General features: G+C 40.4%; 1 protein-coding gene across 3 annotated transcripts in view; it reads left to right on the top strand.

Annotated features, from left to right (window-relative positions):
• SYNE1 (spectrin repeat containing nuclear envelope protein 1) overlaps positions 1 to 19,447 on the top strand; it is a 535,576-nt gene that overhangs the window by 382,214 nt on the left and 133,915 nt on the right. For all 3 annotated transcript variants that reach the window (XM_059714126.1, XM_059714134.1, XM_059714130.1), the window contains 6 exons: positions 709 to 903; positions 2,041 to 2,181; positions 11,474 to 11,641; positions 13,733 to 13,894; positions 16,915 to 17,109; positions 19,181 to 19,354. In XM_059714126.1, coding sequence (XP_059570109.1) covers positions 709 to 903; positions 2,041 to 2,181; positions 11,474 to 11,641; positions 13,733 to 13,894; positions 16,915 to 17,109; positions 19,181 to 19,354 — 1,035 coding nt within the window. The remainder of the gene's footprint in view (positions 1 to 708; positions 904 to 2,040; positions 2,182 to 11,473; positions 11,642 to 13,732; positions 13,895 to 16,914; positions 17,110 to 19,180; positions 19,355 to 19,447) is intronic.

Raw genomic sequence — 19,447 nt, 5'->3', positions numbered from 1 at the left:
CTGTGTCTGGTTCAGATTTTGGCTTTGAATACCTAATCAAAACCAAAAATAATAGAAAAAGAAATCTGTGATTTTACAGGTGAGAAGTATAACATATCCAGCTCCCTATTCACAATCCTGGGTTATGAGCAGGACTGATCCAGCATATATTTTACCTTATTCAAGCATTGTGTGCTACTGTGTACACTGCTTATTGTATTCACTCTTTTGAGAGCTGAGTGTTGCATTTTTTACAGTTCCACTCATCACATGACTTCATTTCCATGGCATGCACCATCTGGGGATTTTCATCTTGTTTTCTTAACCAAAAAAAAAAAAAAAAAGAAGAATTTGCCTTTTCTCAGCTTTAAGATGGAGCACAAGGAATTTGTTTCAGGTTAGAAATTGTATGTGAAAATGACGTATTCTGCCCTTTTCTCAGTATCACACAGAGAGGCTTTCAGCACTTTTCCGGTTTCACCGCATAGCTCTTTGCTTTGTGGTTTAGCTGTGCAGTGAGATGCAGCCTGACTTGTTCTCTTCTACAATCAACATCCTGCCTTTCAGCTAGTGCTGTTGCTGATGTCGGGTTTCTGAGACACAGAGCTGTGTTTTTATTGGCTGACCTCAGAAAGGGTAGTTTGCCTACCCAAAGGAAGCAGAATTGCTACTAGTCCTATGGCCTTTATTTGCTGTATCTGACCCACATTAAAAAAAATGTGTTCTCAGGACCTGGCACACAAGATCAAAGGATATCAGGAGCAGATAGCATCGCTGAATTCCAAGTGCAAGATGCTGACAATGAAAGCCAAGCATGCCACTATGCTGTTGACCGTAACAGAAGTGGAAGGGCTTTCAGAAGGAATGGAGGAGCTGGACTCAGAACTCCTCCCAGCCCATTCAGCTCACCCCTCTGTGGTTATGGTAAGAACTGAACTGATGTCATTACAGTTTATCAAGTACTGCTCTCTTTTGCATCACTGCAACCCTGCACAGCAGCCAGTTGCCACAGCTCACATTGTATGCTTCGTTTCACTGGTATATCAGGGTAGTGCTTAGTAGCATTAGCTGCAACTATGAATTATTGCATTTGAGCATCAGCTCTCCTAATGAACAGATATGGGATAAAATTATTTACAAGAATGACAAAAATCAGTCTGATAAAATGAAAAGGAGACATTTGAGCATGTATGCTGAGTGTTATTGTTTTTTTTCTAAATATAACAACTTGAATATTCAGCTATTGAACTGAATGGCAAAATTGGGAAAAAACAAGCAAAAATATTCTATAACACCTTGTGTTATACAAGCTTTTATAATCCAGAAATCCCTTTGTGAAAGAGTTTTGATTGAATATACTACAGTAATCAATATTATTATTACTATGTCCTAGCAGGTATACATGGAAATAAAAGCTGGCTCAATATATAGAGTATGGAATGCACTAGAGATCTTATTTAGCTCAGTCTTCATGCTAACTAAACTCCCACTGAAGTCTGAGTGAAAGCAGTGGGAGCTTTGTCTGACTAACAACATAGTGGGGACTTCAGGATTTGTCAGTATCTTGAGATCTTAGAAAAAGCTAAAATGAAAATGGTATGATTGCAAGGTGTTTTTATTTTTTATCTTTTTTTAAATAACTGGATCTAATTCTATTCTGCAGCTTTCATTTCCTTATTTAACCAGACCCAAAATACAAAATATTGAGTGCTGTAGCTGTAGCTAGAAGCAGTTGCTTCAAATTCATTGTGTATCGTACCAGCTGACATGCGTCCTACCTCTAATTTATTAATGTGCTGACTCTAAAAATATTTTAAATTCCCTAGAATACAGGAAAGAACCTACATCTTCACATGAAAATATCAAGTGCTAGTATATCAGTTTTCTGAACTAGTAGTATTAAGCTTTACAGGGCCTGGAGGAAGCAGGGGTTTTTAAGTTGACAACTCCAACCTTAAGCACAAATTAAAATTTTCTTTTGGTCTACATCTTATCCAAACTGATGTGGAGATAATTGACTGATCTTCTTCCTGTCCTTTGGGGCTGCCTTTCCTGTGACAGATGACTGCTGGTCGCTGTCACACACTACTCTCACCTGTCACTGAGGAGTCTGGGGAGGAGGGAACCAACAGTGAGATTTCTTCTCCACCTGCCTGTCGTTCTCCTTCACCTGTGGCTAATACAGATGCTTCTGTTAACCAGGTACCCCCCTCTTGTCGTTCATTCATTTGTTACCTCAGAAGGATGCATGATCCCATCCTGTGTACTCTTTTTTTATTATTGGGTTTTTTCCCCCTATTTTAGAAACTTTAGGCTGATTTACATGAAATAGTATACACACAACTTAGGGTTTCATCCTATGATATTCTACTGACTTGTAGTTCACCTAGCGTTGAAAATAAGCATTCAGCAAAACTAAGTTCTGCTTTCCTAACACATAAGAAACACAAACTAGGCAGACAAATTTTTAAAAAAGTTAATTTAGGATTCACTTTTGTTTGCAAAAATCAACCCAAAAAGTCGCTTACTTTTGAACAAATTTTGAGTGACCATTACACAGTCTTTCCATGTCACCAGTAGCTGTGCTGTGTTTACAGCATGGCTTTGTTTTCGTAATGGTACAGATGATGGCATCCTGCATCCTGAGAGAAATAGTTTTGTATCCCATTAAATATCACATTAAATCTGTATATATATGTGTCTGTCTTAGTTGTGTCCATGGTTAGAGGCCTTCCATTGTTTAGTGATCCCAGTATGAACTGTCATGTATGGCTTCAGTTAGGAATGTTCATTCCTCACCTTAGGTCAGATTCTGTTTTCAGTTACAACCATACAAAACCAATAAGACTACTGAAATTACCTGTGCAGTTAAGGTAGCATTGAGACTTCTGGTTTTTGTAACAATGACAAGGTGTACTTTAAGTGTTCATTGTTTAAGGCAGCGGTTCTCAACCTTTTCAGACTCAAAGTACCCCTACTTAGACTGAAGGCACTCCTCAGAAAATGCCAGCTCTTAGTTTTCACTCTTTTTTTGACTACAGTAAATTAATAGAGCAATTTCTCCACTGCAAAATCTCAGAAGAACCACAACAGGTCAGAATGTTTTTAACACTACAGATTTCTATTTGAAATCTCTGGGTTTATCTTGTGACTCATGTTTACACATCTAGCAGTGCTAACATTATGTGGTAGTCTGCAGCACCCTTAAAAGGATCTCAAGGAACCCCAGGGTGCCATGGCACTCTGGTTGAGAATCACTTGTGTAGACTTGTCCCAGGGGGTTCCCCCTTGATTAGGAGGCCTCTCGAGGTCTGGAGGTTGTCCTCTCTCATCTGCGGGGGTACCTCATCTGGGATGGGTGTTCCAGGTGGGACCCTCACCATCCAGGGAGGTTCCTCATCCCCTGGTGGGAGGGGCAATATCCGGTTGTCCTGGGTCATCTAGTAAATTTGATCTTAGCCAAAATATGAATACTAAAATCTAAACAGTATGCTTCTATTATTAATTAATTTGTTATTAATTATTAATGGATTATGTAATTATATTCACCCCTTCAGGCTGCTGACAGAGATTGCTCTCCTATCTCTGCCGGGCCCAGCCTATATTTGCTCCCAGTGTAACAGTGGATTCCCCACACATGGCTCCACATCACTGGTAGGGATCAGGAACCTCTGGGGCAAGCTTAACCCTTAGTTCCCCATTGAACACCAGTGTTGGAGCCCTAACAGAGAATCTGGAGGTACCCAGCCAGTAGGAATGAGGTGCTGGGCTGCACACAGCACGTGAGGAGCACTTAAGGGGATGCCAGAGCCAGGAGGTAAGCAAAAAGACACATGAGGCCCAAAGCAGGGGAGGGGTAGGGCAAAGGATGCCACGGTGCCATCACTGCCACCATCTCGGAGGTAAAATGTGCTGGGTGCCTCAGTCTTCAGGAGGCAGATCAGAGCCAAACTGAGAAGCAGATGCAGCAGCAAAGTGAGCCTGCTTGCATTACATTACATTGCCTGCTTCTGCAGCAGCTCTTCCAGTGCCTCCTGCAAACAGAGGCACAGAGCACAGTTCCACCTGGTGACAGTGGATTTAACTCATGACTGCCACTACTGCTGCTGCTGCCATAGGAAGACACTGCCCTATGTGCCTTGGTTTTCAGAAGACGCATTGAAGCTGAACCAGGAAGAGCCACAACAGAAGCAGCACACCTGTCTGCATAATATAATGTAGGCAGGTGCATCTGTTTCCTGCAGCCCTTCCCAGTTCACTTCCAATGTGCCTCTTGAAAACCAAACCTCTTGGGGTGGTGTCAGCATACAGTATCCCAGACAGGTTCTCACAGGGCCCTGGTTGAGAACCACTGCTTTAAAGCATGAATTATCGCCCAGTACAATATGCTAAAGATCAAGTACATAACTGCTTTTATATATTGCCTTTTTACTATATGCATAGTCTCAACTCCATCATCTGATAATTGCCTTTCATCCCTAATGAGTGATATAGGTCAGATAAACTGCTATACATTTTAACTAAAAACTGCCAGGTTTAAAGTTGCCACTCGGCTTATACTGTTATACAGGCATATATTAACCACTTACACGAGAACAGTTTATACCAGTATGTTAAGTTATATCTCCATGGTCCTCTCTTTCTACATGTTACAGACATCACACAATTAACTGGTCAATTGTGCAATTACCTTGAGACCAGCTATATGTTGCAAAGTACCTGTCATGCTATAAAAAGGGTCAGCCAGCTGTAAAGCTAGACCTTGAAAATGTGTACTAACTTTATAGCTGATTGCTATTGAGCTTTAATTTGCTTGTGTAGTAGGGTCTTCACTATAGGCTGACAGGGCTCCCAGTGGTAGGGCTGCACTATGCCCAACCAGGGCTAGGAGTCGTGCAACTGAGCCCCAGCAGCTTCAGACTCTGGGCACCAGCAAAACCCTGCAGTTGCTGGATCCTAGCAACATGCCTCTTGGTGCCAAGACCTGGCTGGATCCTGATCTTAGCTGCCGCTATCTCCCAGGCTTGGAGATGCATGAAACACCCCACACACCCCTGCATCTCCCCACACTATGCTCCACACACTCCCAAGGCTGGGAGATCACATGAATATGCTGCACTGGCTAAGACAAAGAACAGTATTAAAATAAGGTAACTAACTGAGAAACCTTATAAAAACAAAGTTAAAGTAAGAGGGAGGGATTATAGAATCATAGGAGACTTCTAAGGCTTACTATAGCAAACAATAGGAAAGATCCTTATAAAGCTGGCTGGCAAGAAAAAAACAGCTACATATTTCAGAGCCACACTTTTGAGGTCAGGTTAAAGAAACAAGCAGTGAAAAGGTTGAAAGGTCTGCAGATAGCTTCCTGCCTAATGAACACAATGCACTGACCTGTCAAGTCATTAACATTCTCTAAGAATGAAAAACAACCTTTCAAGTCAAACAGCTCAAAGAACAAGAAAAAAAAATCGCATGAGGAGTTTCTCTTGCCTCAAGAATTGATGTCAAACATGCAAAATTTTAGCACCTCTGAGCTTCACAAGCAAAATTTTAACAGGAAAACATATACATTTTTCCCAAAAGTGTCACTGAGCTCTTGTCCCCTGAGGACGGTAAAATTATTAGTGATTTGAAAACATTTACAAACATCAGCAAATACAGGTTTCTTCAGCCTGGTATAACTCTTGAAATTAATGGGGTGTGCCAAATAGCAAGAGGAAGACAGTTCCACAATCAAGTAGTTTACTTACAAAATGCTTATGTTCCCATTTACATGAGATATAGCCTCTACAAGCTAAATAACCTGCCAGCTCTGACCAGGATGAATCTTTAGGAACAGTCAGGAACAGAAGGTGGGTTAAAAGTGGTGAAGTGTAGTGATTTGAGGGCCTCAAATGTAAGTAAAATGACTTATAATCAATGCAAAATTTCGAATGAAACTAACACCGATTTTTAAATGAGGGTAATATATTAAGAGAAGTACTTTTTGGGGAGTATGTTATCTGCTGCATAGAAGAAATTATGTGAGCAGGAACTCTGAGAGAGAAAAGAAATGCAGTAGTTTAGCCTCAAAACCGGTGAAGACTCTTGCCAAGTAGGTCTGCAGTTTTCTTTCTGAACAATACAATCAGCTTGGAGATTATTTTTCATTTTGCTAAAATTAGGTTCTAGCAAATACCCTGTTTTGATGATGGAATACTTTTAAATAGGGGGGAAAGTCTGGGTTGGAGGTTGCACGTGAGACTTCTTTGGAGCCAATAACCAAAGGCTCTAGATAATAGTTACAGTACAGCCTTATTATAATGAACCCCATTGGGACCAGGACAGAAGTTCATTAAAAGGTTGTTCATAATACAGTTAATGAATTTGCTGCAATATCATTATGAAAAAATTATTTCCTGCTGTTGCGATTGTTAAAGATAGGGTTTAGTGTGATCAGGGTTCATTATAATGAGATTTTATTGTAATTACTGACCCTCACTGGGACAATATCGAGATGATGCTCAATAATAATCTATTTCTAGGTGGGCAAATTGCCTTTCTGAACTGAGCACTGACAAAGAGGGAGCAGATTCCCTCCCTCAGGAGGGGACAAGGTGTACTCCTCAACATCATCACTTAGCTTTTTACAGATAGCTTGTGTCCTGAGTACTGCAACAGAATTATACACAGTTGTAGCCATTACCAAAAAAGAGAAAAATGGAACAGAGGCAGTTTATTTCTATCCTTCCTCTTTCTAGAAAAAGCCCCATAGAATTTAATAGGGTTCCTAAACCATCCAATGGAATTTGGTACAGAAATATGCCTCTTTCAGGGTGCATCTACACAAGACGCTTACTGTGGAGCTACCTAATTAGCTCCAGAGTAAAGTGACTCCATCTACATATGTGGCGCTATTAGGTCTGAGTAGACTAATGAACTCTGCTGTATGTTAGGTAGTGTCTGATATAAGTACTGTCCTACGGCAGAGTTATTTACTCTGCCACAATGCATGTATAGATGGTAACTGGGGCTGACTGGGGCACAAAGGTGCTACAGTACAGGGCAGCCTTCCAGGTAGACCTGCCCTGTAGCGCCCTCAAGCCCCAGCCAGCCCTTCCACCGCACATTGAGGTGGGGTGGAGCAACTCTGGGCTGGCAAGTAACCCACTGGGCCCCCTGCTAGCCGGGGTTGTGCTGCCCAAGCTCACCGTGCTGTAGTCCTGGACATATGTGTAAATGCTTTACCCGGGAACAATAAACCCTGGCCCAAACTGTGCCAGAGTTTATTACATTGCACTAATTTCATGTGTAGCCCTCAGAGTAGGCTTCTATAGAATGCTTCACCAAAATTTTAGAAAGCTCTGTAGAGTATGCTTATGTTTTTTATAATGTTCCCTTGACTTCATCTCTGGTAAGCCCTATAAAATCCTCTTAAAAAGTTTTATTTCTTGATTTACTTATTTATTTTTCCCACTCTTCAGAAGGCCCAACCACAATCTGGTCTGTTTGACTGGATTCAGTTTTATGAAGTTATGAGAAGCAACTAGATAATTCTTAACCCACCATGCTGAATAGTCAGAGAAATGTAGGTTCGGCCCCTTTCCCTACTCCCACGGTTGCTGGATATAATTTGTGATTTATATACAGCGCACACACACACACACACACACACACACACACACATGTGCCGGACACACATGGTGTGGAGAAGCCAGCTGCTGAGGACTTAGTCATGACACTGGTGACAGGCAAAGTGGCCAGAAGTCAACCAGGGCTATATCAGCCCTCACCCTCCTGTCACCATGTTCACTACAGCCCAAGAACCCTGGATTCTCTGGCAAGCGATTTCTCTTTGCCATACCCCCCAACTTCGAGTTTCCTAACAAGTTTTGTGGTCTTTATGTTTGACACGCACATTCTTTCACTTGTCTGAAGAGTGATAGCACTATATCTATGATAGCACTTAACCAAAGAGTGGGAGACCTAGGCTCAGTGCTATCCTTTGCCTGCAGAAATTAAAAATAGAAAGTCCACCTTTCCTAGGGAGTCTCATGGAAACCAAGTGGCTGCTTTTTCTGGTTGGGACTTCTCCAACACAGAGTTCTAGATTTGATTCTGGGAGTAAGGCACCTTAAGGCTAACTGCAGCATCTAATTTTTAGGTATCTGTAAGCTTTTATATTGCCTTTTGCCTTTAGTTTCTCTGTTCTCCACCTGTGAAGTGGGGATAACAGCACTTCAGAGAAGTGTCATTGGAAAAGAGATATTAAAAGATTGTGAAGTGCTCTTATACTCCCATGTATAGGAGACAAATCTTATAGAAGACAAGGTACAAGGACTAGTTGTGGCAACTAAGGGCAGCAAAGTCAGAACCTCAGGGCTTTTTTAAGTGACTGCTTCAGCTGTGCTTATCCCTTATGTTATGATAATTTTTATAAACATTTGAATTATTGAGTTTTACTGCCATGAATGCTTCAGAGGCATATACACATCTAATTGTGATAACATTTTAAATTCATATATGTATACAAGTATATGTGCCAAAAGAACTTGTTGATCTGTCAGGGAACCACAATATCATATGTTTTACTGGGCCAAAAACAATTGCATAGCACCAAATTAATTTAGAATATTCTAATATAATGTTCTAGTAGCAGATATTCACACTCTATTCATACAAGAACTTTGGGGGTGGGAGAGTAAAAATTGGTTAATATATTTGAATAATGAAAACATTTGCAGGAATACCTGCTCCAAAATATTTACAATCCTTTCACTCTTAATCAATGCCAGCGAAGACTGAAGTATCAACTCCTCCATAGACAAACAATAAAACAAAAAATTCTTAGAGCAAGCCATTGAGTGCCTAGGAACACTTCCACGCATGGAATATTTAAACACTAATACACACTAAATTTTGTTGTGTCATTGGAGCTACCACAGAAGCTTACCAACATCATGTTATGAAGTTGTAAAAAATGTGTTATTTACTGAATAAAATAATTGGGCTGTTTGTTCTCAAAGTTCCTACAGCCACATGTCCATATCATGAAGTAACAGTCTGAAATTGTTCAAGTTAAAAATATAATAAAATCAATTTTGATATGTAATAAAATATATCAAAATATAATATAATGAAATATAATAAAACCAACCACAAACATCCATTTGTAATTCTTTTATTTATTTATTCACCAGTAATTCAAGAAAGGGCTAAACCAAGAATAAATTGTCCCCATGTGAAAACATTGTATGCCAAGTTTCAGATGGAGCATTGTAATTTGTAAGCTGGTAATGCTTAGCTAATACACTGGTATTCCACATTCATAAATTATAAAGCGAAGTATCATAAACTCCTTTTCATTGTCCCATAAAATTTAAAATATATCCATCTAAAACAGAATTAATCTAATTCACTTATGCTATGTGTACAGAAAAAAAGAAACCTTCTTTGGCAACTGTGAATGATGGTTTCCTGAGATACTAAGCATAACGTGGGTCCTTATTTCTAAATTCGGACTGTTTGATTCTATTTTTAAGAGTATTAATATAAATTGCACGTTTAAAACTTTTATAATTTAATTAAACCAAATTATTACCGATAATTCTCACACAATTCTAAATAAACGACATGGCCTTCAAACCACCTATTCCCCTCTATAAGCAGGGCACTTCATAAAATTCAGTTAAATTCCTCAAAAATTGAAATATGGCTTCCTACTTTATTTAAATACTTGTCAGGTTCATTTCTTAAAACAGTGTTATGAAAAGTAAGACCTTACGCCAACAGAGATCTACAGTGAATGGAATACAAAATCAGTCAGGCTTTATTCTGGGTTAGAAGTTTATCAGTGCATGGCTTTCTATAGAACTGAGGCCTAATCTTTTAAAATAATGCCTTGATATTACAGGCTTGAACCTTGTTTTTAGTTAGGAAACAGTACAGAATTACACCTGCTTAATGGAAGTCACTACATTTAAGAGTTGTGGGCTGTATTTACTAGTCTAGCCCTTATTCCAGGCTCAGTCCAATAATCCTATGAGATCAATGAGCATTTTACCTAAATAGAGAATATGTTTTGCTCCCTTCTGTTGCGGGAAAACACTCTATTTGGATTATAAATGATGTTCCAGAGTATCAAAGCTGAATAGTGCTTTAAAAGTATCACATCCATTTCCTCTGTTTCCACTTATTGTTTACCTTTCTCAGCTTAACCCATGACCTATCAGGTTTACTGTTGTTTCTAGCCATCTTCACTATCTGAATTCAATTGCACAGTGTTTGCTAAAGTGCCTGCCCCACCCCGTAGTCAATGTGAAGGACTTGCTAGGTGGTGGAGGCAAATAGAATATTATAGCTAAGATAGGTTGACCTTTAGCAATAGGCAATGTGGCTATTTTGGAGGTGCAATTGATTTCATTTCCTAAACAGAGACATTAGCTTCCAAAAGTTTGGAGAAGGCTATACTAGCACAGTATTTGAATGCCTTTATCATGACCACTGCAGGAGGATTTCCCCCCTCCCCCCCCCCCACACTTTTTTTCTTTCTAATCATATGAATATATCTGGTACTACTAAATAATGTACAGCCTTTTTTTTTAAATACAAAGCCTACATTTTGGAGCCTATACAATTAAAGCCAGATGGTAGTTCCAATCTGTTGTCACTAAACTCAGTGGAAATACTCTAGTGGGAGCAGGACTGTGCTTAGGGTCTTTAGCTTTAATGAAGTGTATCTCGTTCAATAAGCCCTTACCCTCATATCCACTTCACTGACCCAGTATAAATGCTAAGTATCTCTTCATGCTTTATATTACCGGTGACTTGTAGCTTTATCTCTTAGGAAAGTAAAAGGGATTTTTTCACCTAATACCTATCAATTCTGATGAAAAACTAGAGATTATTAAGTAGTTTTGGTCCTCATCCTCCTTTGTCTGTGGCACAGTTGTCGATGCCAGCCTGCTCAAACCTCTCTCTCCCTTGCTTCATTGTGAAACTGCGTCTTAATTCTCATCCTCGCTTCCCTGACCATTCATTTGGTGTCTCCCTTGGAGGTTCTCCATCCTCCTCTTTGTTGGTATCTTTCTGGGCAGCATCTTTGCCACCGACTTTATCATGCCAACATCTTATTTTAGAGATATCTCATCCATTTCTTAGCTTTGACTCCCTCCTCTAGACTTTAGACTTTTGCTCTTTTCCCCTCTTTTCTAACTCAGTGTACCCTTCTGATTATATTGAGATCAAGCACAGAGTTATAGAAACTCATAATTTTCTCTTCCAAATCCTTCCTTCCTTCATCATGGTAGAACTACAAGTCATATCTAACATTTTTATTTAAACTTGTCTGCGCTATATTTAAATGTTTGCTTGCTTCTCTACCTTAAAAAAAATGTGAAAAATTATGTTCTTGGGTGTCGATGGATACATGCTGTAGAGGAGTACTTAAGGGGATATAGAAAATGATGTATCTTTTGTTTTGAAAGTGCAATATTGTGCTTCATGCTTGTAGGACATTGCTTATTACCAGGCCTTATCTGCTGAACAGTTGCAGACAGAAGCTGCCAAGATTCAGCCCAGCACATCATCCTCCCAGGAGTTCTATGAGCCAGGCTTAGAGTCAGCTGCCAGTGCCAAACTAGATGATTTGCAGCGCTCTTGGGAAACACTGAAGAATGTGGTAAGTCCTTTTATGTAGGGGGTAACAGACCTTATCTGCCTTATGCAGAATGTGTAAGGAGCAAGCTCTATACCAGGGGTGGGCAAAATGTGGCCTGCGAGCCAGATGTGGCCCACCAGCCCGTTCTATCTGGCCTGCAGAGCTCCTAAAAGATTTAGAAAATTAATATTTATCTGCCCGTGGCTGCCTGTCATGTGGCCCTCGATGGCTTGCCAAAACTCAGTAAGCGGCCCTCCACCCGAAATAATTGCCTGCCCCTGCTCTATACACATATCCTGTGGCACTTTGATATTCACAGAACAGCAAAAGCTGCCAGTTCCACTGGTATCACATTAGTCTGGCTGTAGAAAATGAAGCCAGGCTATAACCAGAGTGAATACAGTAGACGGAGTAGCAGAGGATGTATAACTTGTTCTTAAGAGTTACCACAGATAATCTATGAGTGTGGAGTAGATCGCTGAACAGTAAAGTCTTGAGGGAAGGCATCCAGTGACTGAGTGCATTCTGGGAAAACTTGGGGTGCCGTATTCTCTACATCACTCCCTTTGAGGTTTATCATATACTTGCATTGCAGTACACATAACTCGACTGCAGTTTGGCCCATTGTCCTAAGCAGTACACACACACGTAATATAAAAACAGCTCAAAAAGCTTAGACTTAACTAGAAGATGAAACATAGCAGCACACAGTGAAAGAAAAATTATGAGTAGAGTATAGTATAGTATGTCCAGATCTTTTGTCAAGAACTTTGTAGGCATCATTGCATAGGTAAGTTTTAAGTAAAGATTAAGTAGAGGAAGGCAGCCTTTAGTGGCTTTGTGAATTTTTATAGAGAACTCCTCTTGTTTGTAATGGGATTTGCACAGCAACATTCTAGAATTCAAACTTGCTTTATTTCTGAATGATAATCTGGCACTTCCTTCACTTGAATTTTGTATATGTGATCAAGAGTTTTGCCTGTGCTTTGAAATTCTGTGAAACAAGGCCATATATAAGAAAAAAACCCTCCAAAACTGGTTAATTGCACAATTACCTGGAGACTAGCTACACTTAAGTAGCTATCACACGATAAAAAGCTTCAACCAGCTATAAAGTTAGACTTTGAAAACGTGTACTAACTTTATAGTTGTTTGCTAATCAAGCTTTAATTTGCATGTGTAGCAGGGTCTCCCTTGCTGCTGGGAGCCCTGTCACCTGAAGCTGTGGGAACATGCTTCTCGCTGGTGCAGGGTAACCGAGGATTAGGCTCCAACAATAAGGTACAGTGAGATTTAATGTGTAATGCCCACAATTGTGACACCTGTCATGACGTGGCATGGCAGGAGCACAATTGTATAAATTGTGCATTAGATCCAAATGCACTTTACCTGCACATGTACAGGAGGTCTGATTATCATGATAGTGTCCAAATTCTTCTTTCATAGACCCATGGGTTACCCAAGGAACTACAGAAGATTGAATAAAGACAGGTCTGTGCCATCCAAAATGACATTGTTTGGCTAGAATACACAAAATTGCTTTCCTCAACTATGAACTGAAATAATCCTACACACAAATCACATGTACTGTGGCAGAAGGCAGAAGAGTCTCAAGGATCCAGTTTCTGAGAAGTGCTGGATCAACACTAACACATTCATACGCACAAGTGCAGACCAATTATTAAGTAATGTAATGAAATCGCCAATACTATATGCTGTTCTCCAAAGTTTCATATACATGGTATTCATTCTAATCCTTGCTACAGACGCAGTAGCAATTATGGGGAAGATGAAGCCATGTCTGTGGCATTTTATGAACAGGCACATATTTTAAAATGTAGAAGGAGAATGTGCTTGGGTTTTTTTCCATTTTTATTAAATTAAGGGGTATTTTGGTACAAAACCTAGAATTTTGCTGATGTCGATTCAAGCTCGTGAACTTCCTTTGCATGGCTGCTTTTGCTCTATAATTTACATTTTTTTAAATGTTAATGCAGGCCAAGTTGTTGGCTTTTAGTTGCATTAAAACTATGAATGTAGGAGGAGAGAGAAAGGAATAAAAAAATCTTTTTTCTGAAGACTGTCCTGCTTACAGCTTTCATTCTTCTTTAGATCAGTGAAAAGCAACGCACTCTCTATGAAGCTCTTGAACGCCAGCAGAGATACCAAGACTCTCTGCAATCCATATCTACAAAAATGGAGACCATTGAGGTGAAACTGAATGAGAGTCTGGAACCTGGCAAAAGCCCAGAGAGCCAGATGGCTGAACATCAGGTAAAAACAAAAAAAAATTTTAAATGTTAGATGAAGTTTTCGTTCCCAGGGTAATTAAATGGTTGCACTGGGACTCACTGAATGCTTCTAAAATATATTTAGAATCTTTGAAATGTCGCCTAAAATGTAAATTCTTTGTTAGGAATAATCTCCCCATAAATTCTGCATTTAATCTCCCCTCTTTCTGCACTTCCCACTGTAATGGATGTGGACAGGATTTACAGAGGGTGATTTAACTACTTTACCTTACTAATGCTTTCAGCAGAATCATATGTAAAATCTTGTGCCAATGAATACTACACAAAACCTGTTCTGAAGTCAGTGGAATGACACAGCATCAGCACAGAATTTAACCATGTTCAGTATATTTAAATCTGCCATTTAAGAGAAAAACATAACTAATGTTGGTGCATTTTAATACATTTCAATCTGATGTCTTTGGCTTATCGTAAACACACTTGAGGGTTATCTTGGGAAATGATGCTCTGAAATAATAAGATTTTGTAATAATCAAGGCAAAATTTCATGCTGGTACTCTCCTTGCACATTTCTCAGATGGACACCAGCCATAACAGCATGTGGAGAAAGCAGAATATTAGAACTCAAATCTGCGATGTAGGAGAGCTTTTCCCTTATAATGTACAATGTATAACATATAATGTGTTGTTACGCAGAAGTTTATGCTGTTATTTTCATTTTTTGCCTCATTTTGTAAGGGTTCACACTTAATTGTTAAACACTTCAAACTGAAATCTGAAAAAATTCTTTGTCACTGAAATCTGGGTGCTTTTCAGAGGTGTCTGCCATCAGGAAATATTCACATGCCAAAATGTGTAGAGTCCAAAGGTTCAGACTGAAAACGGTGCCTAAGGTACTGGCATGTAGGTGGAATGAAGATGCATTGACCACAAGTCCTATCCATGTGTATATATCCATATGGCAATTCTGATGTATTATTTGTTATAGGAAATGTAATTATTTTTTGATATATTTCCAAAATGGATTCATATTACCCATTTAAAACTGCTTGTCCCAAGGCAAAAAAGGCTGTGTCTGAATTCCTGACTCAATTTAATCTACCTTCCCTTTTAGGACTTGTAAAGTAATTGTAGGTGCAGGTTGTGTTTGTTCTTCAGTTTGGTAGATACTGGGTACATCTACATGTGCAATTAATTCAAAGCAATAAACTCTGGAGCAGTTTGAGCTGGAGTAAACTACTTTTTGGCACAGCATCTACACGTGTGCCCAGGACAGCAGCAATTTGAGCTGGGGTGGAGCAGTATGCACCAGGGTTGCTCCTGCCCTGCTCTGTCCCAGTCTCCAAGTGACAGTGTCAGGTGGCAAAGAAGCTGGCTGGGGCATGAGGGTGCTGAAAGTATGGAGCCATGTGGCTAGACGGCAGACAGGTTTCTGGCCTCCTGCTGCCGAGGCTGACTGGGAGCAATTTATGTCTGTGCTCAGCATCTACACATGCATTTAATCACAGTACTGTCCTTGACAGTACTATCTTATGACAGTGTTAATTAATTTACTGTGGCCTAATACCATCATACATGTAGATGGAGACGCTTTACTCCACAGCTAATTAGTTTACTTAGCAGTAAAACGAATGTGTAGATGCAGCCACTGAAATTACATATTTGTTATAACAAACAATTGTACCTGCAAATTGTGGGTGCAAAACAAAAAGTCTGGTTGTAAAAATATTGCCCTACACACACTTCTGGGCTGCTGTCATTTTTTGACCATGATCTAGCAAAAATGACATCATAGAGCAGAGCTCCCTGACATAGTAAATTGCAGTGGCAAACCATTCCAGGATGTCACATCAGCAAGCAATGTTTAAATTGTACACTGACTTCTCTGTTACTCCAGACATTTAAAACTAGACTCAACAAAATACTAATCCAGGATATGGCAGCCTGCTTGCTTAGCTGCAACAGCATATTAGTAGTCTGGGTACATCAGTAACTCTGATCAAATAATGGATGCAGTACAAATCTTAGTCCTAATCATCAAACCTCTCCCTGATTTAGTTTCAAGTAATCCAAAGGGCTTCCTTTTACTGGGAGCTTTGTGCAGTCATGGAGGACAGAATTGGCTCTTTGAAACTGGAGATGAAGTCTTTGGGAACAGACCTTGAAACATCTGTTTGGGCAATGGACCAAAAATGCTTTGGTTCTGCAGACATTTAAAAACAAACAAAAAAAAGCCAAACCCTGCACTTTACCAAAAGAAGCAGCGTGTTACTTCAACTGAACTCTTCAGCATCTGTACGAATCGGGCACTTCAGCAGGGATTTTTGGTGCTTTTAGCTAAAGCTGATTCAATCAGCTATTAGATAAAAGTGCCAAAAAAGCCCCACTAAAGTGCCCAGTTTTTACAGACATCAGGCAAGCTGGGTTGAAGTAATGTGCTGCCTCTTCTGGGCATGTGCAGGGCTTGGTATGGGAACGCGCCGAGTTTAAAGTAAAGCTCCGCTTTTTTTTTTAACATCTGCAAGTAGCCCTAGGTTCTAAAAACAGAACCCTCCAAATGTTTATTGCATATGTTTATGATCTCAATCCTGTTTATTTTTAAGCTTGTTCAGTTTACTATTTGGATCTTTCTCACGGATGCATTGCAGAAATACACAGACACTTCTACTGCAGTCTTCTGTCTGCTATAGACATCTCTTAGGACAACCTTAAAAAGTTTGCTCAGCGTTCAGACCTGTTTGCAATATGTCCTACAGATTACTAAGTATTTTATACTTAAAATCCAAACAAATTGAAATCCAACTTTATGATGTTAACAGATTAAATTATTATATCTTAAGGAAAAAAAGGCAGAAGTAAGAGTTCCAGTTCTTCAGTTCTTCTAACCCTTAGGTCTTTGAAAAGTAAAAGATAACATGTTTTAACTGTTTTATGCTCATATGGAATGCTTTCATCTTCACTTTTTGTATGAATGTATGTCTCTAAAAATTTTTGCTCAATAAGAAATGAAACTATTTATCTCTCTGCTTCTACGTTTAATAGGCTTTGATGGATGAGATCCTGATGCTACAAGATGAAATCAGTGAGCTTCAAACATCGTTAGCAGAAGAGCTGGTATCAGAATCACTGGACACAGAAGCTTCTGATCAGCTGGCACTACAGTCCACACTGACCGTCCTTGCAGAAAGAATGGCCACCATTAGAATGAAAGCTTCAGGAAAACGACAACTGCTAGAGGTAGAAGAAACATTTTACCGGCTGTATTTTTCTTTGCTCTGATTTTCCTGAGCACCATTTTGGTATGTTTAACGGTACTGGGAACTTTTACTTCCCTCAAATACATCAGTTCCTGGGACATTCCATTCTGCTGATATCTTAATACGCGCTTCAGTGTAAATGTGATTAATAAGATGTACAGGAACGACCTATGTTCTTCTCTGGGATTTGTATCACATTTATATTTTTTTAATACTTCCCCCATGTCTTGTTATCACCTAGCTTTTATCCTGATCATTGTTTTCTCCTTTCCTTATGGTTTAGGTTATTCCTACCAAATTTTCAATTCAACATATGTCTAATTGCACTTTCTTTTTAATTCTTCCTTAATGGGTTACCAGTGTACTGGAGTCCAACACTGAGATCTTTCTAACCTCAGGCAGTTTTTTTCCCATTCCTTGCTAACCAAGCATCAATTTTATTCATTGTGCTCCTACTTTTAGTAACCTTCATAAATTTCTTCAGTAGCAGTCAGATTTTCTTCTCTTGTATTTAGAAACCTCTCATTTCACTAAAACATAGTATCCTTATTCTCCCCATAGATTTCTCATTTTAAAAAGGGGGTTATAAGATGGCATATTTATTGTTCCTCAGTGACTACCAGATCACGGTTGGCAGCCCTGAAATTTAATTTAAAGTATCACAACCAGAAGTAGAAATTAGTGAGACAAAAGCTGAACCACCAGTTACATATGTCCAGTCCAAATGTCTTCATTGGCTGGATCTGGATATGCAGGCACATGTGTTTGGTGCTGCTAACTTCTTTGCAGCACTGCAAACAGCATGACTTACACCTTAATAAGCGCTCCACACTGCTAATTTGCAGTGTCAGGGCAAAACTTGCTACTGGGATTTCCCGATAGCAAAATCAAAAACCTGAGAAAAAAGCAGCACAGACCACACCAAAGTGGTGGGTGCTGGGACAAATGCCATCTCCATACACTGTTAAAGCCCTGAGCTGAGGCACTTCCTGGCTGGCTGGGGTGCATGGTGGCTCCAGATGGGGGAACAGGCAGCCCTGGCTGGCTGCTTCCTTATCTCCTCTTGCCTCAGTATGGTGGTTCCACTGCTTCACTCACCCACTGGGCTCCACTCACCTACATCCCTTTACAGCAACACAAATAGTAGTGGCACAAATTTGTGCTGCTCCTTTGTGCCACCGTGCATGTCCCTGCCCATGCGCTTTTCCCCTGCCCGTCTGCTTCATGTGCTTCAGGAGGGAGAGGGGGTGGGTAGCTGGGGCACAGGGTGCCTCAGCAGGGGCTAGGCAACTCCTGCACTGAGGAACCCCGTACCCCAGCCAGCCTGGGAGCAGCATGTGGAGATACCTTGTGCCCCATCCAGCTGCTGCCTGCTTCCCCATCCCAAGGCACAGTGCGACCCAGCCAGCCAGGGAGCAGCTGGCTGGGGCATAGGGCATCTCAGCATGGGGGCTTCTCGGCATGTAGCTTTCCTGCTCCCCCATCTCCACATGCTGGTCCCCAGCTGGCTGGGGCACAGGGGATGGCCCCACCCTGTGCCCCAACCAGCCCCCTCCTCCCTCTGAAGCACCTGGAGCAGTGGGACAGTGTGTCTCACTGCAAAACACATGGGAATGGGCAACTTTATGCCACTACTATTTGTGCTGCTGCAAAGGCCCATCCCTGCTCATGTGGATGTGGCCATCAGGTATTCAAGGAAGTTGAAAATGCAGGACAACATAATTTTGCTCTTCCTGGAAACAGAAAACTCTTGTCTTAACTAAAAGAAGAATATCAATAAGAAGCAGAACTGCTATGTAATTAAGTGCTCCCATTTTCAGAGTAGAGCTTCACTTTAAAGAAGCTCCTTAACTGGCCATTCATCAACACTCATTGGTAAATTAACATTGAACCTTCTTAATGGCACTCTCATCTTGCTTCTCTTTCCATCAGGAAACACTCCTCAGGTCTTGCTTTTTCCTACTTCATTGACGTTTGAAGGTGCCTACCTTCTGTGTTATGTAATGTCTTTAAAAAAGGACCTCAAATAAAGGCAGGTATTGTATCCCTAGGAAAAACTCAATGAACAGCTGGAGGAGCAGCGACAAGAACAAGCCCTTCAGAGATATCGCTGTGAAGCTGATGAGCTTGATCACTGGCTACTCAATACCAGAGCCACTTTGGACACTGCTTTGGTTATTTCTGAGGAACCCATGGACATGGAGGCTCAGCTGGTTGATTGCCAGGTAAAATCTGTCATGGTCTTTAATACTGAGTATTCCGTTATGCCCGGGGCTGTCAACCAGGGTACCCCCAGGGTGTTACCAGATTTGCCCATC

This window comes from Alligator mississippiensis, chromosome 1, assembly GCF_030867095.1.
Source record: "Alligator mississippiensis isolate rAllMis1 chromosome 1, rAllMis1, whole genome shotgun sequence".
NCBI classification, from domain to species: Eukaryota; Metazoa; Chordata; order Crocodylia; family Alligatoridae; genus Alligator; species Alligator mississippiensis.
This window is presented reverse-complemented; position numbering and strand designations above follow the sequence as displayed.